Source organism: Erithacus rubecula, assembly GCF_903797595.1.
Source record: "Erithacus rubecula genome assembly, chromosome: 4".
In the NCBI taxonomy this organism is placed as follows: Eukaryota; Metazoa; Chordata; class Aves; order Passeriformes; family Muscicapidae; genus Erithacus; species Erithacus rubecula.
Genome location: NC_136686.1, coordinates 37,404,162 through 37,432,057, shown reverse-complemented (window position 1 = coordinate 37,432,057; position 27,896 = coordinate 37,404,162). Strand labels below are relative to the sequence as shown.

General features: G+C 38.6%; 1 protein-coding gene across 6 annotated transcripts in view; it reads left to right on the top strand.

Moving 5' to 3' along the window:
* Nucleotides 1–27,896, top strand: part of MSRB3 (methionine sulfoxide reductase B3) — a 77,616-nt gene that overhangs the window by 34,888 nt on the left and 14,832 nt on the right. For all 6 annotated transcript variants that reach the window (XM_079303942.1, XM_079303941.1, XM_079303944.1 and 3 more), the window contains one exon: nucleotides 9,962–9,990. In XM_079303942.1, the coding sequence (XP_079160068.1) occupies nucleotides 9,962–9,990 (29 nt within the window). The remainder of the gene's footprint in view (nucleotides 1–9,961; nucleotides 9,991–27,896) is intronic.

The following is a 27,896-nucleotide window of genomic DNA, read 5'->3' as shown; positions in this document are numbered from 1 at the left end:
TGCTAAATCTAGTTTTGAGATTTCTGTCTCTTAAGTTACGTGTAATTTTGTATATATTTCATACATAACTGTATAAAGTCATTTCATAGAATCACAGAATGGTGGAGTCATTCAATCTTTTAAGGAATACAAGAGAAGCAATTTAAATAATGCTGTGGTAAAATTAGTCTTATAGAAAATATAAAAATATTAGGATAAATAAGGAAGAAAACATTCAGGTAAAAGAGGAAATATGACAGGAAAAAATTAGTAATTTAATTTTTTTTCTATATGGAGTTATGCCTAGTAATTGTAACAGTTTTTCACTGTATCAACAGATACTGAGGTTTGACTGTTAGAATTACTTACAGCCTTAAGAGATACCAGGTGGTGATGCTGATTTCACATACAGCATTTTAGCTGATGATGGAGAAAAAAGTAGATGCCTTTTTTTTTTTTTTAGAATTCAAGCAGTTGAAACAAAAACAAAGAAAATTGCATTACTTGCTGAATTTCGATTCATCCCAATTAGTACACATGGTGAGCCAGTTTAAACACACTATTTAGAAGTAATGTGGGAATTATGGCCCTGAATTTGATGCTAGAAGCAGTGCTGATTGAATTTCCTTGATCACTGCATTGTTTTGCACAGATTCAGTTGTGTTTATGTGCTTTTTCTTATTTCTGGCTGCTTGTGTTCATTTTGATGAAGAATTTAATTTTTTTCTTTTTTTTTCCCCTCAGTTCACTTTAACTTAGTCCCTCTCACTTGAAGAGGTACCTCTACAAGATCATGAAGCAGGATGGTCAGGATAGCTCTAATAGTACAGTACATTGTGCCAGTAATAGGTTAAAGGAAAATACAATTGATGTAGCTCTAGAATCACCAGATGTGGTAGTGATAATTGTCCTCAAGAGACTGTAAAATGAAAGAAGCATCTCATCTCTGAAATATTTGGTTCCTCTGTTAGAAGGATTGTTACCTGCAGAAACTGGCAATAATGTGAATCTTTTGGGTTAAAAATCTGATGGTTACAAGCACAGCCAAGACAATAGTCTCATATAATGTGTTATTATGATTCTTGGCTTGAGGATGCAAAGTGGGGATCCAAAGTCTCCATAACCTTCTCTCCTACTCTGCAGATTAGACATTCCAGTGCTTACTAGAGCTAAGTCTTTTGGAAGGGAGATCCTGGCTCTATTGAAGCAAATTCATATTTAGCAAATGAATATAATGGAGTCAGAATTTCACCTTCTACTTTCAAGACTAGCTTCTTTTCTATCACCTGATAGAGAAAGAGCAGGGTTTTTTTATGGGGTGAATTTTGGACAGCAGTAGTATGCATAAATGAATGTGAACTAGTTTCCAGTTGCCTTCAAAATAATTTTATTATGGGAAAAAACTTCAATATGAGACTTTGTGTGATTATCTCAAGTGCACAGTGTGCTCTGGCATAATCTTGAGTTAATGAGTTGGATTTCTCTTTGTAAAACGAGCTATATGGAAATGTTTCTGTTTACAGATTCTCTTTGAGAGTCCTGTGGATTTTGTGGGAGGAGAGAGGGAAAGAGGGAAGTTATTTTTTAATTTTAATAATTCCCTGGCCAGTGGGCACCTGAAGAAAACACCTGACCTATTGTGTCCTGAGATTAGACTGGCCTCAACTCAGTCTCCACAAAGTCTTTGTGTTGACTTGTGAGCTCTTGCTACCTCTGGCCTACATCTAATTCAGCCTGTTGTTCTTAAGTGGCTGCTAACAGTGGGAAGAAATGCAGAAGCCAGTAGGAGTCCATCTTCTTTTGTTTATTGACCTCAAAATATCAGTATATGATATCTTCCTCAACCAGGGAAGATAGATTTCTGAATCTTGGTTGCTGATTCAGCCAAGACAGCTAAAAAAAAAGTGAAAAGGAAACATACATAAGAGAATGCAAACTATATGCTTTTTACTACATTTTCCCCACAGAATGTAAGTCACTGAAGTATTTACTTAGGAGTATGATGGGAGTATAATACAAAGAAAGTCTATTGTCCCATTTGAAAATGCAAGTAATTTTTGTAGTGGCATGGGATTTTTTTCTGGGTTTTGTTTTTGGGGTTTTTTTTTGTAATTTCCAAATAGTTGTCTGAAACTTGCATTTACATTTGTTTCTCATTGATGTCCATTAATTTTTTTTGTCTTTATGTTGTTGTAATCTGTAAATATATATATTTGGACTATGGGCCTGTCAGTTTAAGTAGGAAAGAGACTGGAGCTTCAGCAGTAATATTAACAAACTTCAACTTTTAACATTACTGATTTACGTTGTTTCATTACCATGTGACACATGAGGTCAGGGAACACATGAATTTTACACTCCAGATGAAAGACCTGCTTTTTGGTAAGTCTTTAAAATAGAACTTTGTCTCTATCACATGGAAGATAAAAGAAACAATTAGGAATGTCACATCTCTTCATCTACCTACTTGTGCTAGTCTTGTGAGAAACCTCCCAAGCTTTATGGAGGACATGCTTTAACTTTTTCCACAATCAAAGGTGCCTCACACATAAAACGCATAATCATGCTATTGAATCTTATTATTCCATCTCTGATCTTTCACACCAGGCAGTCTCCTACATCCCAGTACAGAAAGCAATAAATGAGAGAGCCAGTAAACTAATCTCAAGAACCTCCTTTAGTGCAAGCCACTCTTTATGCAGTTTTGGGTTGCACTTACTCCAATCTAGCTGTAGGCTTATGCTAAAAGAAAGAACCCTGCTGCTACCACCTTTCTCTAGGGTTTTTTTTCACAGCTTTCTCTTCACTGGACCTCACCTGGTATGGCTGGATCATGTCTCAATGCAGAACCTGGATCTGAGAGAAAACTAATTAGCCAAGGAAAAAGTCCTTGTATTTATCAACCATACCTGCTTGTGTGAATTTCTTATCAGCCCTGTTTATCAGGGCTGGACAGTCTCCACAGCAAGGTTGTGTTTTTCTATATCAGTTCACAAAGAGATGCCTATGCCACCCAAATCCTCAGTGTTTTCTAAGGGCCAACTGTGTTTGCAAGGTTGTGCTTACTTTAATTTTTCAAGGCATTTTTTTATACACTATGCAAAAATACCATTCTCTCCACAGCCATGGAAACAGGAGGTTAAAATGGATCTGTGTGAGATCCACAACTTGTGCTACTGCCATAGAAGAGAATCTATTCCATATTTAATAAACCATGGTCATGTCCTTTACCATATGCAGGACTGTGAGAAAGATGTATAGATGGGAACTGGGAAGCCTGAGAGAATTATTTCCTTTTAAAAAAGAAATATGATTGTTTTGGCAGTTTCCAATTTCTAGGGCCAAAGACAAAATTACCAAGTTTTCATGAAACACTGCTGCCTTTATTGCTTCCTGGAAGGAATTCTTGGTAATGGTGTTGGCTCTTCTGAGAGCTGACATAGCAACAGCTTTATCCATGTTTCATTTTCATTTGAGTTTTGTTGAGCCGAGTCAGGTCTACTCAACATCTCTCAGATATCCAATCAAGAGAAAATGAGAGTGGCTGGGCAATGTTATTGTACCATTAACATAGTACCACTCTTGCCTTCACAAGACAAGGAAGGATTTCAGTCATCAGGCTAGATCTCTACAAGGAATTTCCTTGCACCAGTGCTGCATGCTTAATGAATGGTCTTTAAGCTTTCTTACTGATCTTTATGTTCTTTGAGGAAAGCATATGAAAAATCAGCACTGGTTATCTGTCTAGGAGAGCCTATATGACATCAATGATATGGTTTCTCTAGTAATTTCCAAGAGAACAACTTGAGCAACTTCATCTGCCTTTGCTATCTCTTAGTTTCCTTAAAAGACTGTCAAACCCAGCAGCTTCTACTTAATAACATTTGCTTGAAATAAGTTGGTACTCACCAGTGTAGGAATCAGCAAACTGTCTTGGCTGGAAAACTTTTTAAGATCATGGGGTCCAACTGTTAAACCAGCACTGCCAAGCCCACCACTAAACCATGTTCCAAGTGCCACATCTCCACATTTTTAAAATACTTTCTAGCATGGTGACTCAAACACTTCCTTGGGCAGTCTGTTCCATTGCTTGACAATGACAATGAAGAAATTTTACTGATGTCCAATTTAAACCTCCTCTACTACAATTTGATGCCATTTCCTCTCATTCTGTTACTTGTTACTTGGGAGAAGAGCTCAGCACCCACCTGGCTATGCCCTTCTTTCAGGTAGTTGTAGAAAGTGATAGGGTCTTCCCTGATCATCTTTTTTGTGCTTCAGATCCTCCACCAGCATCCTTATCCTTCTCTGTACACACTCTAGCAGCTCAATGTCCTTGTGAGGGGCCCAAAACTGGACAGGAGATGCAGCCTCACCAGTGCTGAGTACAGGAGATGATCCTTGTATAGATTCTGATTCTAGTATCAATTTCATTGCTGTTTTCAGTGTAAAAGTACAACATATTATCTGTAAACTTTTAAGTCTGATACACTTTTCCCCTTGTTTGGAATTTACACTACTTTGTATTGACTGTTCATCAGTCACTCTGCTTGGAAGAATTTTCAGCTGGTTTTGAACCTATTTTATGCTTTACTGTGGTTATGTATGTACCTTAAGTAAAAATGAGGTAGGGTGGATTGTTATGGATTATGACTGCAAAAGGTATTTCTATATTTATTTGTTTACAGCTCACCCAGAGACTACTATTCACCATCACTGGAGGTATATAAAAAACATGTAGATGTGGCACTTAGAAACACAGTTTAGTGGTGGACTTGGCAGCACTTGATGAATGGTTGGACTCAATGACCTTAAAGGTTGTCCAACCTAAATAATTCTCTGATGTTAAAATACTTATTTTGAATTTGGCTTTTCATCAATATGCAGAACAGAAATTATCACATCATCCATCAATTGTGAATTTTTTTTCTTTAACCAGGCTTATTAAGGAACTAATACAGCATAATTTATTATTGACAGGCTGGCTCCATGTCAATCCTTTCATAGTAATAAAACTATATAATTTAATCTATTTGCCAATTTCAGCCAAATTTTTCAGGGAAATAGTTATTAATCCTCAAAGATATTAAGTCCTTAAAGCAATAAGAAAATCAGGAGAGGGAACATATTCAAGCTCTCTTTGAGGGGAGACCTGAACAATAGTTCTATAGTTCTATATATAGTTCTATAGTTCAATAGAACTATATTACTAGATTATAGCAGATAATATTATTGGAAATAAGATATATTATTGTATTATAACAGGCAATCAGCATGAAGGTTGAAGAGAGACAGGCATTAGGGATGTTCAGCTCTGGGAAAGACCTGTGAGTAGTTTTGCTGCCTGAGACACCACAGGGTCTTGTCCCCTGGCCACAATGCATCAGCAAGCCCAGCTTTGCTCTTTCTGCTTGGTTCTTAAAGCCTGGGGACTTCTCAAATTCCCTGATGGTGCAGGTCTTATAAATCCCTAAGTAGTTACCTCAGGCATTAAATTTTACATTGGAATACTGCTGCATTTTTCTTTCTGGAAGCTTGACTTTCAGAAGCTTCCAGAAGCTATTCAGAGCTTCACCTCATGGGTATTGTCAGTGACTGCTTTCCAGGTAATGGTTTGTATTTGCAGAAGGGTTATCTCTACACTTAAAAATAAAATGGACAAAAGTCTCTTCTCTGCCCCTAAAGGCAAGTGACAAGACATGGTTTGTGTTTTTAGCATAAATTCCTCTACTCTGAAACAGAGTGGCCTGGTTCATTCTGCTTTTGGGGAATGGTCTCTGGCCTGAGCCTCCCCTGCAGTTTGCCAAGTCCTGTCTAGGGTTCTCATCAGCATGATAAGGGCCAGTGCAGTGTCCAGGGATATGTTCACAACTGAGAATTACTGTTCTGGCCTTCTTTAGCTTGCTAGAAATGCTGTAGCAGGAGCACTAATACTGCAGCTAGGCATTCCTTGTGCCATTAGGAGGCAAACACAAAAGAGGGAGGATTGACTGTATTCTGATCAGTCACCTGGACCGGGACATGGGTTGGATTGGACTGCATCAGAAGCCTGCTAGACCATCATCTCTTCAGTAAACTGCCCATGCCAATATGGAATAAAATAAGATATACCAAAGATGCATCATCTTTATGACAGATCTTTATCAAAGTCCTTTTCTGAGAGAAGTAGTATATTAAATGTCTGGCCCTACCAGTGTTCTGTTTAGCACCCCTGAAGCAAAGCCTTGCAAAGGAGCAGCCTGGTATAAACTGCTAATGCAAAGGCCTAATAAAGCCAAGAGGAATAAATGACTTCTTCCATGTTAAAATGCAAGGATCAGAACTGCAGAGTACTTTCTGAGAGAGTTCTTCGGCTTCCAAAGGCTGTTCTCCATGTTCCCTCAATAAAACCTATACAAACCTGCTAAATACTTCATCATGAAAGGTAAAGGAAAGGCAGTTGTAACACAACAGCAGAGGTTCTGTGGTAAAGGGGAAAGTTCCTCTTTCCTCTCTCTTTGACAAAGGTCTCCTTCCCTGGCAAGTAGCAGATCTGCATTAACTTCAGCTGTAGTGTGTCTGTTGACATGGCAATATGTAGCACTGAACAACTGCAGTTTAGTCACACTTAGGAAGGCAGTAGTTTAAAATTCAGACTATAGGAGCACATGATGATTATCATTACTCCATTTCTCTCTCTTTCTTAGTACTTGGCAGTCTGAAAGCCTGCACCTCTTTGCAGTACAGATAAAATGACAATCATATATTCTACTGTTTAGCTATTCCTGGGATCTTTACAAGGATTGCAGAAGCTTGTGCTTAGCTAAATCTTTCCAGTGGCTCACTATTTCCTTGCATATGATGTGTTGGTAGCTGTGCCTACTTGACATTTGTATTGCCATGTGTTGTGTGTATTTGAGCCATATCGAAGTTGGCAATGAAAAGCACATTATAAATACCCTCTTGTTCCCTTTATTCATATAGACTGCTTTCCAAAGATATTTATGAATGATTACCTGGCTTTCAGAATACTCCTATATAGGAGACAGAAGTAGAGAAAATATGCAGAAAGCTATTATCTGTTCATTTAGGGGTAGGGGTGGGAGGGTGGGGCCTGGTATTGGGGTGTTCCCCTCTTGTTGTAATAAATAATAAAAGACAATTTATACAATCAGGACCTGGCTCTGAAGGGTGCATCTTATCTGGTAGGGTGCTTAGGCTGGGTATCAGAGTGTGTACTATGATAACAAATAATGTACTGAGGAGTTTTTTTCCTTCTAGTTAATGTAGTTTTAAAAGTATGAAAGAGTCAGAGTGAATATTTTTGTGTGTAGCAGAACATCCCTTTGGAGTGTACTTTCAGTATTTAATATTATCCTATGTAATGCATTTTAGCTGAACATTTTTAACACCTATGTGCAGTTAGTTTCGGACACTTTTGACTAACATGCTGTTGAGCAGCAGATATAAATCCTGGAAGACAGGAAAAACGCTGTTTCCATTAAAATTGCTGCAAGCTTTGTCATTCCTTCAAGTAGCCAAGGTGACTTTGTGTTCTTGCAGAATGCTGCTTCTCTCACATCTGCCACTTGTTGCTTGTTTACAATGCCAAAGATGCTTCATTTTTTTCCTCTACTTATGGCTTACTAAGAGTCTCTAACAGTTTCTGTAACACTGGGTCCTAAATTTTATATTGTTTTCTCAAGGAGAAATGGTGACCATAACATAGGTGAACCTCCTGCTCTTGATGGCTCCTAGTACTACCTCCCATGTTGTGTTTTCTTTCATAGCTATTCTGCTGTTACCAGACAAAGTTCGATTCATTTATCACCCCCATATCAGTTTTCTGATGTGTTGTCCAGTAATTTATGACTGTTTGGAGCTTTGGTACTCATTACGGTGCCCAGTGACCCTTGTGACCCTCCTCCCCATGCACGCTCTGCCACCTTGGCCCCTCGCCCAGTTTGTTGAACCCACAAGTTGCAGTTCATATGTCCATAACAAGCCATTCAGGCTGAGGAACAAGAGCTCTGTTTGACCAACTCATAGGGAGTATCTAGAATTTAGGCAACAATAAGTTGATCCTGCTGGTACAGAGATGCTGAGTGTAAGATTTGTACATTGTGTCTGACTATCTAGGTGTGGGGTGCTGCTGATACAGTGATGAACAAGAGAGAATACTGTTGGCAGGTATTCAGCAGCTTGAGGAGAATATTGCAAATAAAACACTAAGTGGCTTTAATTGCAACTCACTGGAATTTCCCCCAGGTTACCATATTTCACAGGGTGGGGACTTCCTCCTGCTGGTGTAAATACCAATTGAATTACACTGCCAAACTGAGCATGGGCTGGTGCCCTAGGAAGTTACTGGTGCTGATATTTGTGAAGGCATGTCAGCAGCATGCTTTCTTTGTTCAGCGCTTTTGGTGATAAAAATATTAATTATGAAGATACGTCTTTTCCCTTTCACCTTTCATCTCCTGAGAATTATATATAAGACAAAATAATGTGACCACTGGAGGAAGGTGAAGAATGAGCAGGATGGAGAAGAGAGATGTTTTCCTTCTGATGACTTTAATAGTGTGAACCTGTTAATTTTTAAAGTTATGATTGATTTTATATTTATTTGCTGTAGCATAGATATTTGGTATACAATTATAATGTGGATTATATAAAAACATAGAGTGCATGTAAAAGACATGTTATGACATGTACAAGATTATAAAATAAAAGTTGAAAATAAATCTGCAATTAATTTTTTAGCTTCATTCATTTATTTCTGAAAAAAGAAGGAATGTAACTTCGCAAAATATATCCCTTCCTTAATGTAATGTAAAATGATCCAACATTGTACTTCCTCCTTAGAATTTCTGGGGAAATGCATTTTGCTGCCAACGTAACATGCTTTAACAGGTCTCCTGCTGGTCAGACCTTGTGTCCTGCTGTGACAGCCATGACCATGTGTACAACTGATTGTTAGTGGGCGATATAAATCTGATTTTACATGCCTGTTAATTGGTTTGAGAGCTCAATATAGACAATGCTGTCTTGTAGCAGATTGTGTAGATAGCCCTAGTCATAGGGTTAATTCTGCTTGACAGCACATCAGCAGCATCTTGAGTAATTACCCAACTTAAGTTTTCCCACAGTTGAATTGAGACCTTCAAAGGCTTCTACATTTACAAGTATTATTAACCGATATCTGAAACATGATGTTCCCACAAGGGCTAATTTTTTCTTCCTTTTATTAAATATACAGGTTATAGGGTTCATTTGCTAAGTGCTAAGCCCTTAGAAGAAAACGCTACTTGTTAGGGAGAGAAAAATCTGCAGTGCACGACCAAAGCTAATGGTGCATAATGCACACATCATTGTCTTTTTGCAAAGACTTTAAAACAAGTTAAAATTTAGGTCTGGCTCCCTTCCTCTCTCCCACCCCCCACTTTCCACTTTTAAGAAAATCAAACCACTTACTCCTATGTGCAGAATGAGTAAATTGAAGACACACACAAATAAAAACCTCCTAGGATGTTGCACAATTAAGTACAGATCATTGGATACAATACATATGACATTAATGAAACGGTATCTGCTTCAAAAATAGATTGGAAACATTCATGAATGAATTAAATCCTCTTAATGACTTTTCAAAAATGAAAATGAATGAAAACATTTAATTCATACAAACAGCTGTATGCTATGATTCATAGTATATAATTTAATCCTGGTTTAAATTTACATTTTATTTTCTTTCTTTTGTGATTTGTCTTTTAAAATATCTTCTTTGTAACTCTACAGCATAGAAAACAGTAAAATACAGTAAAGATAACAGTAAAGATAATAGCTATTATTTGGGTTCAAATGCCTTTGAATGCACTAAATGTTAATGTACAGTTTAGACAGTCTAGTTAAAGATGGTATTTGCTGGAGGGATCAGTCTGACAAATGGCTTTTATGGCATAAAGCAGTTCTTGTAACTTATGATCTTTTTTTTTTTTTTCAGGTCAGAAACAAAGTTTGACTCCAATTCAGGTATGTTTACATTTACAGTGTTTTACTGAATGTACACTATTCAGGTTAATCTCAAAAGAGTAGTTTATCAGTTCAAGTTCAGTTTAGTTTTAAACAAACTGGGGTAGGTCAGCCTTAAAAAGGATCTTCATTTCTCACCCTCTGAAAACAACATTGTTACTGTGAAACATTTGCTTTCATTCCTTTCATTAGTTCCGGTCTTTTTACATTTTCTCGAAAGATGATCAGGAAGATGTATCTTGCAACAGGCTTTAATTGATCCAGTAAAATTATAAGGCAAATAAATGATAATACAGACTAAGGCAAATGGAGTCTTGAAGTTGAAAATGATCACTGCAAGAGAGGAGAATGTTTTTCTTCCTGGTGGACAAAAACATTTCATGGGAATTTGAAGTCAGTGCAGCCTATCTGTCAGGAAACAGATGATTTGTCATCAAATTTTCGTGACAGATGCAGGTACACAATGCATGCCAGACCAGTCTGTAGTGCACAGTTGAGGAGGATTACCAAAAGGCAATCTCTCCCAAGATGTCTTTTTAAAGAATTGTAATGAGTTGCAGGGATTGGGAGGGAAGCGAAGGTCAGTCTAACAGGTTAATGTACATCTAACAAGACAAAAAACACAGGACAGCAAACAGGGGAGTAGCTGGAGGAAAAAACAGATATCCTAAGACAGTCTGTTACTTTTTCAGTTAACTATTCCTAGGTGTTCCCTAAAGTTAAACAATAATAAATTAAGAACAGGCTGCTGTCCTGAAGCTAGGTGAAATGCCCGTTGCCTGAAAAGGTAATTCAAAATACATTTTGTGTTCAGATGAAAAAGTCTCTTTTAAACAGGAAACCTGATATTATTATAGCAGTTTTGGTTTTAAGCCAGTGTTATCTTCTATATAGTTTGCCTAATGCAATGATTATAATTGCTTATAATGTTATGATTTTTACAATATATATTAATCAGGGTGTTTATGGAATAGCACATTTCCTTTTATTCCAGTTACAGCATGATTTGGGTTTGAAATGTGAGGCATTACGTTGCTTTTTCTTTCCACATTAGATTTTATCTTTGGAACTATATGGGAGTGAAATCTACAGCAGGAAGCATTTAAATAGCCAATGCCTACATCTTGAATACTTGCGTCATCTTGCTCCTGTTATGATTTTAGTCTGTGAGTTTGAGGTTACTTGCTTTGAATATTTCTTGAATAAATTCTATGCTAAGATTGATTTTTGGATCTTGACAAAACATGGAGGGATTGCATGGGGTTTAGCCTCACACATTTTCTGCCATTACCCCCTTTATTTTAATGAAGTCACCAGAACTCGGGTGCAGAGCAGAATGTCGTATGTTGGCTTTTCTGTTGAAAGGAAAATGCTCTCTGCAGAGCTTCAATTTCCATGGTGGCTTAAGCTACAAGTGGTTTTCTGGCTCTCTTTTGAAGCACTTCTCCTGTTAGGTATGCTATTCTGCCTGCTGCTCCCTTGGCAGCAAAGGCAGGGGCATGGCTTTTCCTTGGGTAGTGGTGGAAGTTTGGCACTATTGCAGCTGCACTGTGGGCCCACTTAGTATGTCAGCAGGGCTTTCTACCCTGGGCTCCTGGTCCCATTTCAATGCTTGCCCCAAACACTGTGCTTGGAACTGAGAATTACTAAGGTTTAATGCCTTGGTCTCATCAGTGCTGTGTCTTTTGGCACAGGTTTCAGCTAACAATCCAGGGTAGATGTTAAAATCAGGCAGCACCAAGGCTGAAAATCCCCTTATCTGTGTGAGAAGTACACAGATAAGTTCTCCTCTTTATAGGGAGAACACTCATTTCTTCCACCAAGAAGCTCTTCATGACAGCCAGATGGCACAAGGACTCTGAGTTTCTCTTTCGTTGCCAACATGTAAGAGCAGAGAAGTAAAGATACTGGCAACATCAACTCAGCATCTGCCACCATATAAAACATTACACAGGCCTTTGAAAAGTATCAAAATAGTGTTGGTTTTAAAAGGGCTGCTGGCATCTGAGTCTGTATTTATGCAACCTCAAGTTTCTTGGAGACACCTTAAGGTATTTTCACGTCCCTCATTTCATTTTGAATTCCTTAGACTGTCATTCCTAAGAAAAGTAATGACTCCACAAACTGGAACAAACATGCTTTGTTCTCATTTATCTTGTGTTGCTCAAAACAGTTCAAGTGTTGAATGTGAGAATGAGGTAATTTTATTATAGAATGCATTTTTTTCCCGGGAGTTGTTCCGCAACTATTACTTGCTCTAGATTAACCCCAGTGTTAATTCCAGTTAACTTGCAAGTCTAGATGTGCCCTTAATAAACATTTATCAGTGCTTATTATACTTGTCTTTCCTAGAAATATTTGTGAAGCATTGAAGAATTAAAAGAAGTTTTTCTAAAGCAAGTACAAAGTGAGAAATACAGCTTTTAAAGTACCTGGTATGCTCACTGCAAATGTAACGCTGGAAATCTTGTTTAACACTGAAATATTAGACACTGTCAAAAGAAGATTAATTGGAACTTGAGCATTAACTTAAAAGAAGGCTGAAAAATTCCTACAGTGATGATCAGGATTTATCATACAAATAACTATAACATCTGTAGGGGACACACATTCTTCATATCACAACTAACAGTTCCATCTGAGAAACTTCTTTTTCTCTACTCTTTATAAGTCTATACCTGGCAGAATTTCTGTCTCAGAGACCATGGGGTTAGCTTCACGCTGTTAGAAGATCTTATAGATGAAACAATTTTGCTTTCTTGTCATAATATGATGAATTCTACTGGTACTTAAAATAGATTTTTTTCCTAACAAAGTACTTAAAAGCAAAAATGGTTGTAGGAAATTGTTTTTCCTCACAACTTGTTAGAGAACAAAGTAAACCACAAAAAATCACAGGTGAAACAATTTTGTTCGTATTATGAATATTTTGTTAGTGTCTAAAATGCTTTTTGTGCTACTTGCTTTAGAAGTTTAGAAGTTTTTAGAATTTAAGCATATAAAAATTATATTAAGATAATTAATGAAATTAATTTGATGAATGATAAATAGATTTTTGCCCTTTTTAAAATTTAGAGTAAAATAGGTCTTCAGGGTGCTGTTCCATAACAGGAAGAAAAAGCAAAAATAGGCAAAGAAAATGCAAATAACTGTCTCAGCATGCCCCTTAGTCACCAGGGAATGGTAATGGTGAATTTCCTACAGCCTGCTGGAGGACTGGAGTTTTCTTGGATCGTCTCCTATAATGTTTTGCTGCATCTTGCATGTCACTGTGGAGGTGAGATGTGATATTCACAGTGAAATCATGGGCAAAATAAATCCCATTTAGTTCAGTGTTAAAAAGAAAGGAAATATTCATGGACAATATGCAAGGACTCTAGTAGAGTCTTTTTTTGTATATATAGCACTCAGATATGGAATGTAGGAAGTCAGAGAGCACAGGGTGCAAAAGAGACAGTCAGGGAAGCACCATGCTATAGAAACATATCTGTGCACTGAAGAAAAAGAATATTCAAGGACACACAGTGCCTTCAGCTGTGTCCATCATCACTATGCCAGCTTCACACTTCTTTCAAAAAAACAGACATATCTCCAAAACCTGTTCTTCTATCTCCCTGCTTCTACATATCAAATGAAATGTGAAGATAATGTATGTGATTTTATGTCACTGTTTGCATCACTACTTTGGAAGCATTCCAATTAGTATCAGGAATTAAGATATAATAGCTGCCCATGCATCTAGAGCCTGTCCTGAGGGGCAGCTACACATGAGCTTTTGTTGGATTCCTGCTGCCCCAGCAGTCAAACACAAAGCAAGTCAAGGAGCCCCCAACAGATCCTGGAATTTCTTTTGCCTGCCTTGTCTGGACTCACAGTGTCAGCCAGTGACTCTGAAGGTCATTTCTCCTCTCTGCACATTGCATTTTCCACCAGAATGAGTGTATCCCCATGTCTTCAGCACTGCAAAATGCTGCCACCCCTATAACCCCATCAAGGTTCCCATCCTTTGCTTTCTCACCTCTTGTGTTTACTGGTATCTTCCCTTTAATGTGGACATGGCTACATGATTCCGCACAAGTGCTAGAGAACAGATGAACAAAATTGTAAGGTTGGGGGTGATCAGATGGTTTCCTCTCACAAATTCCTCTTGGCTACATTTCCAGATGTTCTTCATCGGGCTTTCCAAACTCTCTGTATCAGCCCTGATTTCCCCTAGCCTGTCATCAGTCCCATTGTATGAAAGTCATCAGGGTAACTGTTAGGAGCATAAGGAACCCTCTGCCCAAGTAAGAGAAGTGAATACCAAAAGGCATTTTGAAAGTGAGTAACTTTTACCGACCTTTACTACCAGGGAAGCAGGAAAGAAATGTAACTTGCTTGAAACATTAGGCTGATAAAGCAGCAAGGTACTTAGTAAAAACATCCCTTGATTTAACTCATCAAAGATTTAAATACAGATGAAGAAGTAAGTTCCTAATTTTATTTATATCAGCTTCTCCATCTCGATTGTGTTAGAGCAGTTCTTAATTTCTTCTTAGGAAGGCTAAGTAGTTTCAGAAACAGGAAGGAGAAGTGATACTTGGTGTTCTTAACAAAATTATGTTGGCAAGTTCTACAGTCACCCTACAATCAGAGTATTTGATTTAAAAGTATTAAAAGATCTCTTGCAGAATCTGTAACAGGGAAAAGTGGCATAATAAACTGAGATACTGAAGAACAGGGATGCTCCAGAGCTTTTTGGATGAGGTAAATGACCTCTTCAGGTTCTCTTTCAACTAAAAGGAATTATTTCCTTCTCTCTGGGCACCACCAGCTTGGATGCTTGAAAAGGTGCATGAGCTGGCACAGAGAGATGGTGGGAGACAGTTGCTGCAAAAACAGAACAGCAGCTCAGATTATCTTGTTGTTACTTGTCAGTGCTATTTTGTTCTTGGCATTAACAACTGTTCATGCAGATCGTTGGGGATGCAATGGCTGGGGAGCATGGTGTGTTATATTTGTTCAGCAGCAAGATGAGCATTTAGTCAGATGCAAACAGAACCATCTGGTGAATGTTTCAGGGCCATGCTGTGATGTGACTTGGAGCATTAGATGGCTGGGACATCTCACTGGTACATCCCAGGGAACTATGTGCTGCTGTGTGGCAACTGATCATTGCCTGTTCTTGTTTCACTTGTAAAGCTTGGCATCATTTCAGTTGTGATGATATGGAGGTGTTTGGCACTGCTGTGACCAGACCTGAGCTCAAAGGAAATCTAGAGCCACTGGGACAAGCACCACGCTCTCAGCCTCTGGAAAAGAGGAGGGGGTGAGACTGTGGTGTTCAGTGGGTGCCCTGCTGGAGCCCCCATACACTATGTGTCAGATAGCTCTGTGGACTTTAAGAGCTTATCTGTGGGATAGCCTAAAGCCACACATCAGGCAGAGGACTATGGGGATGCTGTTTGCCCGTGTCCCTTGATGAATTTAACAGGACAGGATCATTATGGTCAATGTGTTCACTCTTGTTGTCATTATTTTCTCACTACCATACAGTGCATTTTGCTGTTACAGTTTTAGGCAATGTTTCATTAAGCACAGTATCTTTTGTGGCTGCATGAATTTTGTCCAAAGTAGAACACCTTCTGTTTTGATTAGCATGGTTTATGGGGTTATGAATTTGAATGAAATGCAAGGTATTTTTATTTCTTCCCTCTGGATTTGTTACAGGAAAAAAAAACTTAACATCTTGTTTGTACAAGATGATGAGAATGATATACAGTATTATTTGAAACTGGAATAAATCTGTTATTTGAAAAAAAAGAGACTGTACAAACTAGCTATGTGATAATTATTAATGACAAAAGATTCAATAAAGATTAAAATATTTAATGTTTTTCTTTCATTGATGTAGTGCTGTAAATTTATGACCATTAAGAAACCATATGAAAGATCTGTCAGCTTTTGCTATTTCACATTTTAGTCTCTTATCAAAACTGATTTCAGGTTTTGTAGTACTAAAAGTAAAGGGAAAAATGCAAGCTGCTTTTAATCAAACTGGAATGTTCAGTGATCGCCATCACAATCTTTAGTGTTGATCTGAGTATAAAGCAAAGAAGATTAACTTGTCTTTTGTTGACTTAATTTAGTGACAACCACTGCCTTTAAGATGTAATGGTAGACAAGTTTGTGTCATACCAGTGCATCTGCCACTGTACATGTGAGCAGCCATCTGCTTAAAATTAGGTCCTAAGTCAAAACACCAATGAGGTCTAATGCTGCCAGTTTAAGTTTGCACTGAGTTTTATGTGAGTAAGGGCATCACAATCAGGTCTAATGCCAGATGAGAGTGAATTTGGTTACAAGGCCTGAAAGCATTTCTGAAAGGAAAGAATTGTAGCCCTATGTGATTGGATCAGGAGTCTAGGCAGCCTTGCCTTCCATTGTGGGGGTGAATTAACATTTCTTGCTGTGTGTATAGTTGTCTTGCCCACTTATTGCTTTTTTCATCAGCCATGATCCAGGTGTGTGAACTATCTTAGACTGTATACTCCAATCCAAACACTGTGCCTATTGAGATCACAGAATCCATATTCACAGTGTTTGATTGTTGTGATAGAACTGAAGCACCTAATTTAGCACTAATCTTTTCTTTACTAGCTCTAGCAATGGAGGTGCTTTTATTATCTGCATAATATCCCTTTCAGATTATATCTGTGTCTGGCTTTCACACAATCCCTGTGTGTCTGTGGAGAAATGGCAGCATTTCATTTGGAGGGATATTTTATGCCAGCTATTACCATGTCAGGGGATTGGGTTTATCTTAACTAACTGTGACTATCTACCTTAACATAGCCCTCTGAGCTTCATCTTGAGTCAGTTGAAAGAGATTAACATCCTCAGATGAGTTCATCCCTTCTGCTGGAGAAGTCTGTTTCAGGGTACACTGAATCACCCTTTTGAGTGCCCATCAATTTTAGAGTTAGGCACGAAACTTTGATGGTTTAAAGTTGTAATAGATTATCACTGGAATGGGTGTACCTAGAGTTGGGGATGAGTGGATGGGATCCCCAAGTCATTTTCTATGGCTTATACTGTGGAGGTTTAGTAGGATAAAAATCATAAATTTAAGAGAAGAACTGTACAACTGCTCCTAAGTTCTTCTTCTGGGTGTCAGTAAACCTCTTGTTCACAGAGCTTTTGTGGAGTGTATTCATGGGAAAGATGTGTTTAGCTGTGATTATTTCAGTTCTGTTTCTCTCTGTATGCATTTTCATTTCCCTTTAAAATCTTACCTTTCCTAAACAAACCCAAATCTGCTTATCTGTCTCCAGTAATGGTTACCCCAGAGAACTGCTGCATTTTTATCATTTTTTGCTTGAATATTGAGTAAGGATTGTTAGATGTGGAAAAGCTGGTAAAATATGTTTCACCACTGTTCATCAGGCAGGAAGAGAAATATGTAACTAAAAGAAATATGGGTTGAGGGTAATAAGAGTGAATAAAAAATGTATCGTATTCAATCTAGCTTCAGTCAGGGCCTAAATATTAAGCTGGTCTTTGGCATGTTTCAGAAAGAATGTGAAATTTTTTAAAAAGCTTAGTAGGAAGAGATTTTGCTGATTTTAAGTCACTTTGGGAAACTTTTAGAAAGTAATTTATTCTGTTAACTGCTCTAACCAAGCTAAGGAAGGCTGACACAATAAATGCAGATATGAAAACTGAAGGGTGTATTTCTGAAAAACTAACATTTAAAACCAGAAGCGTTCTGGTGTTGCCTCTTACTTTTCAAGGAGGTGGTCATAAGAACAGAATTCCTGTGTTTATATTTTCATTTTAAAAGTGTTTGCCTTAAGATTTATGGATTTTGAAAGTACTCATATACTCACTTCCATACTATTATCTCCCCTTCAGTCAGTGAGTTTTTTTATTCCTGTCACACACACTAGAAGGGATTTAAATAGTGTCCCAGGAATACTGGATCAAAGAGGAGTGGGATTTGAAATGTCAATGCTCAGCACTGATGGAATATCTGGAAACCAATTAAGACCTATTTAGGTTGAAGAGTGGCAAAAAATGTGCTTGTGAATAAAAAAATCTGGTGCTGCATAAAGTACTATGTTGAGAGCACTAGCATTCTTGAAACAACTTTAAAAAGCAAGAGAGGAAGATACAGTGTTTCATTGGAATGAAAGCACTCCCTGCTCTCAAGTACAGTAAGAAAAAACTGATTGAAAGACTGCTGACAGAACTGTACTTTACATTATGATAGTATTAAGACTGTGGCAAACTGAATTTACATTGGTCATCACTTCCCCTGTTAACTGGTTGAGAAGAGAATTGCAGGAGCTCTCTTTCAAATTAATTTTATTTTCTTTACTATCTGCATGTGTGACTCTTCTCTGGCCCCACAATGACGACATATCTCAGGTGTATACCTCTATCTGTATTGTTGTGGCAGTATGGTCAAACAAGGCAGCACTTTGCTGCTGAAGATCAGCACAATGCTGGAATCTATGCCAGCAGCTGCTTTCACTCCTTTGGCTCTAGGCATCACCTATAGACCATACAAAAAGTAAGTTTCACTCCTAAAAAAAGCAAAGAAATATGCATAGCAGAACTGTAATCTTAACTCCCTTGCTCTAATGTCTGTAAAAGTAATTTATTTAGTGATACATTAATGCAAGTTTTCATGTTCCCCCTGCTTTCTCACACCAGGAAGGTCTCTTCACAAAGGATGTCCTCCTGGCCAGGATGTGTAACACACCAGTTAGGCTGCCTGGCAGGACATGCCTTTTCCTGGGCTCCTATTTCTGGGAGGAGGGAGAGGGTACCTGACCCCTTCCCCACCTTCTATGAAGACTGAGTTTGGGACCTATGTTGTCACTTACTTGGGTGCCTGTTGGTATGGCACCCAGAGTGGCAAGGCAGCTTGACTGTATTTGGGTGGGAGTGAGGACGTGGACCTTTATCCAAATGCCCATGGCCTGAAGATGATCAAGACAGGGATGGACTGTACAGAGAGTCTGTCCATCCCTGCACCCTCTAACCTCCTTCCCACAGGGAAAAGCGTTATTGGGAAACTTCAGAAGCTCAAACTCATGAGATTTCTCCTGGCACTTTGCCTCTGAAAATGTTTCTGCTTATCCACAAAGTGATTGAGCTTTAATGAGTTTCTCACAATTTGTGCAAGCACTAACAGTATATTTATTTCGCTCCTCTGCCAATAGTTCCTGCATGATTTATTTTAGTTTTCATAAGCTGTCTTGTCCTGTACCAGGGTTAAACAGATGGAGATGGACAGTAATACTAAAATGCCTAAGTAATCAAATGTGTTGCAGCCTGGAGTTCTGCTTTAACATTTGGATGGGACTGTGTTACTTCAAATTTAAGAACATAAAGGTGTTCTGTTAAAGAAGCTGAAAGAATAAGGCAAAGTGTTCATTGGATTTGTGATGATTAATAGATGAAAGGCATGCGGTGTCATCTTCATTGCAATGTAAAGAATAAGATTATCTAAGTTATGCAGCCATTCTACCTTTAATTCAGGCTGTATTTACAGAAACTTACCACCCATATCTCATTAGTTCAATGTTATGGTTTATTTGTTCAGGTTTGTTTTAGAACTAATGAATGATGGGGAAATAGAGTTACAGCAGTGATAGCAGATATTTAAAAACATTCAAAGCAAGAGTGAAAAATGTCACCCTCTTAGGAAACAAACTGATACTTACTGAAGCTTAAATATTTAAATGCAAATATTTAAATCATCTAATAAAGATCAGTGAAAAAGAAAAAGTAGTCGCATAGAATGAGCACAGGAAAGTAGATTGTTAAACATAGGGAGAGTAGAAAGATATGCTTTACAAAACTACATATAAAATTATTGCTTGTCCTGCTCACCCAGCTGATGTTTTCAGATGAATGCAATGTCTTTGCTGTATATTCTTACTGTAGACAGAGTTAAAGTGTTCAAACAGAAGATGCTAAGGTTAGTCCCAGGGGGTGGGAAGTAGCCAGAGTTAGAACTGTGAGATTTTTTTATATGGGAATTAAACTTGTATATGCAAACAAAGTTGGGACTTGTGTATCCAGGCAAGTTTGTCTTAAGTTGGCAAGCTGGAGGAAAATATTTTGGGTTTTTTCTATGTATTGAACTGGGGCAGAGTATGTTCCACTCAGATTTTTTAATATACATTAATATTGGAAATAAAACATTTCAAACAAAATCTTGCACTAGATGCTTGCAAAATGAAGAGTGAAGGATGGTTGAGCTGTCTGATTTTTATCTGAATTCTTTTAACTTTTCCAGTTAAAATTTTTACAAAATATAAGAATTTTTCAGAAAGTCTTTGAGATACACAGAGACTCTGGTTTAAGACACTATTATTATGCAGAAAGAAACTAAAACCAAATTCCCAAAACTACCATCAACTTAAGACTCAGGCCCATTTAATTGGATGCTTAATAACTGGCACTCACAGGTTGATTTCCTAGATTGCACAGTCATCCAGCTGTGACAGCCTTTCTTTTCTGTTCTGCCCTGGTACAATGAAATTGAGCCCTTCTGTGACCCCTGGGAATGCCAACAATGGAGATGATCAGTCACTGCACACACAGGTCTCCAAGGGGTGATCACTTTCTTTCTGGCCTTTCTAGAAAAGGATTTGAGTTTTGCAAGTATTTTAGAATTAATATTTCTTAGGGTGTAGATTAAAAATTCTGTTAAGTGTAGCAATGTGAAACAAATATTACACCTAGTGGTAATAGTGCTGAACACTGAAAAATAAAGGTTGAACATTAGAAGTCTTGTTAGTGAGATTTCTTCCTCCTCCTCTTTCCACCTCTTCCCTCAAAAATACATCAATGGGATGGTGCCTTGTGCAACTAGAAAACCATCTTGTTTCATGTCAAAAAGTTTTAATCAGGGTGAAAGTGAGGCTCTGAAGCTGGTGTCAGATATGGCCTGTACAGGTCATTAAGCTGCCTGCAGGGGAGGGAAGTACATTTATAAGGTCCAGTTTGGAATGTGGGTCAGGGGTCCTCAGGTCCTCTAGTTCTTGCTTTAAAGCCAGAAGCTGTAAGGTTTATTTGAGTTTTCAGTGAGCTGTTTTATGGGCTGTTGTTTATGCCATGGGAACCAAGTCTTTTGTCAGCCACTGATAGTGCTGTTGGCTCTGTTACCTTCCTGCAGCAATTTGGGCAGTATTTGACCTCTTTAGTTTCTTTACAGGAAAGAATCCTATTGAGAGCACCTGAAGTGATACAATTACAGACTGAGCATTTAAAACCAGGGGTATGCCTCAGTTTCTTGAGGGAGCTGGGAAGAAATTACAGAGCACATTAAAAAGTTTTTGGTGTGACTGCAAACCAATCAGGGTACTAGACAGCCTTTACATATCAGTGGAGCTTTGGTATTAGAACAGTCACTTCTAGGTGACTCAAAGCAGATGTTTTTTTCTAAGCCTGAGTGCCTTACAGCCATAATGCATGTTGTTTTGGTTGCAATCTCATGAAGATGTGAAAGGTACAGAGGGAAGACCCAGTAACCTTTGGCATTCCAATCCTTCCCTGTGCCTGCAACTTCCATTGTTGCAATGCTGCTAAATCCCCTTTGACCATTCAGAACTTAAGTAAACAGAGATTGTGCTAGTGGGGAGTTATGAATTATTTAAAAATTTAAAAATCTGAGTTTGTTGAATAGGTTGGATCAGTACTGGACTGGCTTAGTGCCAAAGGTTAGACTTCATTGTACCTAAGACAGGGTTGGGAACTGATATACTGTAGCTTTTGAGTTTTTATTACTTTAAGAGCTCACATCATGCTTGGGGAATGAAAAGTAGAGTGTATTTCAGTCCCTTTCAAGAAAAGTGCATCCTCTGCTGCCTGCTCACTGTGAAAAGATATAGCCCAGGTAATTTAAGTTCTAAATTCACATACTTTGCCTTTTGTAATGCTGAGACAGAGAACATCTTTGGAACTGAAGGATTACAGGCTTATTTGAATTAGAAAGGCACTGACCTCAAGCAGCCTTCTAGTCAAATCTGTTGCTTGTTTGGTCAGCTTATAATCATGTTTCTGTGATACTAGTGCACAGATGTAGTGTCAAAGCTGAGTTCAGAGGTTTAGTTTATTCTAACAGTAGAGGTTTTACCAGTCAGGGATATCACAGTAAATCATCCTTGTTTAACCTCTTAGTTAACTGATTTAGCTTGTTAGAAAAAAAAGTTGAATAATTTTCTTCTGATTTAGTGAGTTAAACTTTCTCCCCACAAATGGATAAGAACTGAGCTGGTGAACAGTGAGAAAGTAGCAACACTATGACAACTGAGGGCACTGGAAAGAGAAAGGAAAGAAGCTGATGGATTGTTTCAGCCATTCTATGACACCTGTCTTGCAAGGCTTCCCCACTTTGGATACAGAATATTTGAAGTTGTTTAAAACAGAAGCCTCCCATGCATCTTCATGGGACCTCCTGAGTAGCAGGTTACTGACTGTTCTGTGTTGAGTGTGTTTTTGGTGAAAGACATCTCTATGAAAAAATTTGCTTCCACCAAGTAAGCATTTCATGTTCCTTTTGTTTAAAAATCAGCATTTTAAAATGGAAGATTTCCTACTGAGTCCTTGTCAAGATTTTGTATTTTGCCTTCTCTGGTGAGAGTGTTTGTACAATTTTCCTTTAAGAAGGAAGCACAAACTCATCTCTCAAACCTGAACAAAGTCTCTGTATAGCTCCTTCAAAGGGCCAATCAAGGCTACAGTCCCTTGACTTCTCATTCCCAAGCACATATTACCTGAGAGGAAGCTCAAACACCCAGTTTGCTGCCTTTTTGAGTGAAAAAAGGAAAGAAAGAAGTAGTGAAAGAGTAATCTAATGAATAAAAGAAACAGAGTGGAAAGGCTGACAATGAGAAGTGGTACACATAGAGTGTAAAAAGCATTAAATCAAATTAAAACCTCTGCCTCCAGCCACTTTTTCAACTTAGTTATTTTTGCCTACTGTCTTGGTGTGGATGATGTTTCTGCTACCTAACTGGTGTTTTGCTAAGAATTCTTCCAGTCAAGCTTGCCCTACATGTATCTCCTCTCTTGCTTCATAGTAGAGTTCTCCTGGCAGTTTTGGTAGTAGGGAACCAAATATGCAACTGTGTGTATGAGGTGTTAATCGACTTGACTTCAGTAAGTTTAGAATACCTTACAACCTCTTTTGGCACTATTTATGCAAGGTTTCAGCAGTTTACTTTTGGAGTAAATATTAAAGTGAAAGGAGCTACAGCGATGGTTTTGAATGTAGAGCATTATTTTACACCTCGTTAGGTCCATTTTTCCTAATAATACAGCCGTGGCAATTGGACAAGTGAAGGACTGATGGGATGAACAAAGGCAGTGTTCCTTTCCTGAGCATGCCAAATCCATTCTGTAAATGTGACATTAAAAAAAAAAAAAAAAAAAAAAAAAAAAGACACCGAACCACATGGCAGAAGTCAGGCCTGAAAAACAAGAAAACCTGAACGACAGCAGTTTGCACAAGCTCCTATGGCTTTTGAATTCCCCTTGGGTTTTTTCCCCTGTAGAATAAGTTTGCTGTGCCACCAGCCCTTCATACCCTGTTTTCTTTGCCTGCAAGACTATGATATAGCTGCTGATACAAGATTCTAAAAAGCTTGGGGGTAATGGAGTGAATTAAACATTCCTCTTCCAGCTGCTGCTGTTCACAACACTTTTGACAGTTAAAATACATCACACATTCTCTTGTCTGTTTAATGTAAACAATTAGTATTTTAAGTCCAGAATCAACCCCAAATAGGATGATCCAGACAGGCAGTTCAGATAGAAAACTAAGAAGTGTTCTAAATTTATATAAAAGCAGTTTGCAGACGGTTCAACCTATGCCTAACATGTTGTCTACTGCAGCACATCATACTGTGGAAGCTGAGAGACCAGTGGCTTGTCTTTTGAGGTAGAAGGTTTAATTTTTCATCTCAAAATTATTTCAGCAGAACTTTTTATCTGCAATTTTTAGTATGAAATATACAATGAAAGGGTAAAATCAAAATTAAAATATAGTATTTTTGTTTTCTTAAAATGATCTCTTTGTATAATGAAACATTTTAGTCAACCCAAGATCTATTAAGGAGGAAAGCTTGTTTAGGCAGATTTTTTCTTTTTGTCTCTTCTGGAATGAAGAGGTTTGAAATCACAGATCTCATTAAATAAAGCAAAAAATCCAGCTTCTCTGTAGGTTTACTTGCTGAGGCAAACCTGAGGTAACAAAAAAGCTTAAATGCAAACTCAGCTTTAGTATTCAGGCAACATGATGAGAATGGTGTCAGTCACTGCAATTTTAGGAATTCTAACATGGTTGTTGCAAAGGGCAATTTGTTAAAATTTATTTCATTTCCTAAATGAGAGAATTTTTAATGAAAATGTTATAAACTGAAAAAGCTCCTCCTGACAAAAGGCATTTGAGATGCAATACTATTAAATTGCAAATCCCTTATTTTTTGAGTCTAGACTATGTATAGCTCCATAGCACAGGGGAAGTAACATTTTATACAATATTGCTTCACACAGATGGTCTTAAAATTCCATTTAACCAAAAGTTTAGGTCTTTGTGGGCATGAGGATCTCCCTGAAAACCCCTCTGTCAACTTTTCTATATCATAATCTAAACATGCACTTCAATATGAACCTGGACCAGGTGTAGCTATCATTTAGGAATGAACCTTCTAGTTACTAGCATGTGTAAAATATCTGATAGGATGCATTGAACTACACTTCTGCTTGCCAGGGAAAAAGCTAAATGCTAGGTTATGAACTTTACATCAATTATTTTCCCTTCATTCCTTTGCAATGGTCAGTGGCAACTGGCACTTGGCCCCAAAGGGTCTACAATAGTGCAAATAATGAATCACAAATAAACAACTTGCCACCTTTTCAAAAGGAAGCCAGATAATTAATTTCTTTTAAATTGAGACTTCGTCTAAAATGAAAAAATCCCCTCAGCTTCTGCAGCCATCAACTTGGTTTGCACCTTTAAAAAATAGTAGAAGCAGGGAACAGGGACTAAAACTGAAAACAGCTTCAGGTTATTCAATTTCCTGTTTGTTTAAATTTGTCCTTCCTGACATGCAGATTCATCACACTCCTTTCCTGGTGACCACTTCATTAGATTAGTTTAGTTAGGTATTCAGAGGGATTTTTATCCTCTGACTCATAAAATTCTTGAATTGCCCCAAGAATTTCCTGTGTCTGACTGGAATTTTATGTCCTTGTAGTTTTAGCTGTAGTTTAGCTTTTCCTTGAAGAAGCTGCTAAATTGCTGTCTAAATTGCTCTGATTTTGATTTCTTCAAACAGCAGATCAGGAGCCAGCTCCGAGCTCGATTCCTGCTTTTCAGGAAAACTGATCCATGCCACCTCTTAAAATTGTAGTCAGAAATTTTTCCTTAGTATTTTTAAACTCTTCCTTCCTGACAGTATTTCCCCTTGCTGCCCATGCCCTTCCCAGGTGTCACTTCAGAGTATTTGTCCAATTCCAAAAATGCACCTCGGTGGCTCAGAGTGCAGCCTGCAAGCAGTCCCATCAGGTTTTGATCACTCTCTTGCTACACAGCAGAGCAGCTGAGGTTACGGGTATATTGGGCCATTTAGCAGTTGATGAGAAATGCCTTTGTAGATCCTTTCCCTCTCTTTTTTTAGTCCTTTCTGAGGAGGGTGAGAGCTAGTTTAGGCTGGAGCCCTGGTGTGCGCTTCTTTTGAAGGGTTCAGCCAACTGAAGGTGATGCTTTGTGGCATGTGAGCTCCAGAAATGCAGCGGGTGCTTGCAGCGCCAGCTCGGCTGCGCGCACAGGGCTCGGCCTGCCTTGGCTGCGCAGGAGCAGCCCTGAAGCACGGCTGTACGGGCACCGACCCGTGCCTGTCTGTCTGTCTGTCTAGCCATGAGGTGCTTCCCCGAGTACATTCGCTCATGGCATCGGCAGGTGGAGACACGAGCAAGGCCATGCGCTGTGCCGGGGGCCCCCGCCTGTCCCGGCCCGGTGCCCCCGGCGGAGGGAAGGGCAGCGCGGGCGGCACCGGCGGGCGGGGAACACGGGCTGGCCGTGAGTGGGACACCGCCGCTTCGGATGGAGGAGCCCAGGCAAACACAGACACTGAGCACCGTCAGCGTCACAGAAAAGAGCATCCAAAGAGCATCCGTAGATGATCTTGTGAATGGCAGGCTGCTACAGTTCGCCTGGCGTGCGCGGGAAGCGCCATGGGAGGCAAATCCGCATGAGAACGGAGAGTTTTCATTGAGTTACTGGAATGACTCAATAGCGGCACTATCTGCGTGTCCACTCCTTAGCATTTTGCCTCTCCAGTTTTCTTCTGTATCGGGTCCCATTTCCTTTTGCTGCTTCTCTCTAAATATTTTATTTCCCCTCTTGTTTATTGTAACGTTTCTTTTCCAAGCAAGTTACTCTTTTGTACATATTTCTTTACCTAGAGCATCGTAAAAGAAAACATGTGAGTTGGATGTTTATAAACCAATGTTATTTCTCTGCAAAAACATGTAGTGAATGTAATTGACTTCCACTGTGAACATTTGCACTGTGCCTAATTACAAATTACTAGCTTATCTTGGAAGTTGCTTTCATTGTCTCGAACACTTTGTGTATGGTACTTTTGTTTAAGTTACTTATTTGAGTAAAAAATATAATATCAGGCTAATGGAGAAGGAAAAGAAGACATAAAAGATGCAGTCATGAAAGGAATAGCACAGACACAGAGGAGAATAAGAGACCTGTGCTGAGCTGACCTGTGCATAAACCATATTCATGTTAATGCTTGCTCAGTCTTTGGGATATTCTGGAGGCAAGCTGGGTTTTGCCCAGCAAAGCATTAAAGGAGAACAGCTCCTCATTAGATTAGTCTTAACCATGTTGCTGTTTCTTTCCATGGCTGTGAAACAGTTTCCTTTAAAAACCTTGAAAGAAAATGTAGTGTTTAAGAGAAAGGGCATGCTTTGTTCTAGAAACTTTAACAGAAAACAAAAAGTGAACATTACAATCAGAAACATTACCTTTTCCATTTCAATACTTTCAGGGTTTTTTTTTTTTCCAAGTACAAAGTTTTCTACACAAAACTTAAAGAAGCATGTGTGAGTGTGCGTGCACATGTATATTGTTTTTGCCAGGGTTTTCTATGAAGAAATGTCTTTATTTTCTAGTACACATTATTACTTTCCTCTTTTTGTTTGCATTAGAGGTTGTTAAAAAGATTTAAACCTCCCCCCAAACCAACAGCAACTCCAAATAATCTAACCCTGCAAATCATCCATTTTTTCCTTCTATTAAGATTTTATGTAGTGCCTGTAGCTTTTGCATTCTTTTATGCATGTGGCATAGTGTTCAGCTTTATGTTGCAGTTTTAGGCAGAGGGTAATGTAAAGTCATCCTGAGGTCTAGGGTGGCAGAAGTACCTCAAAAGTCTGCATAAAACTGCAGTGAGTTGATCTTGAACTCCCCATGAGAGGCAGGACTACAAGGCTGGGTGCCTTGCAGGGCTTGATGAGCGTGTAGGTCATGGTGAGATGCTCCTGCAGTGTGATAAAAATCCTGGTCTGGAAATGTATCAATCTCAAGGACTAGCTGTGTGGATAAGGTGTAATATTAGGCAAAGAGGAGGGTTTTGTTCTCCATGGTGGCATGAGAAGGAGCCATGCTCCACCCCTCCATATTCTCCTCCTGCAGAGTCCTGTCCTGTGGCCAAATGGCCCTTAGAGACCTGGAGGTTTGAAGCTCTGTCTTCACTCTGCTTTCAATGCTCTATTCTGTCAACCTTTGCAGACATTGCCATCAGCCAACTGCTCCAGGTTTTTGCCCCAATCCTGACAAAAGCTTTACTTCATGGCCAAGAAAATTATGTCTGGTTTTAGTTTGTGAC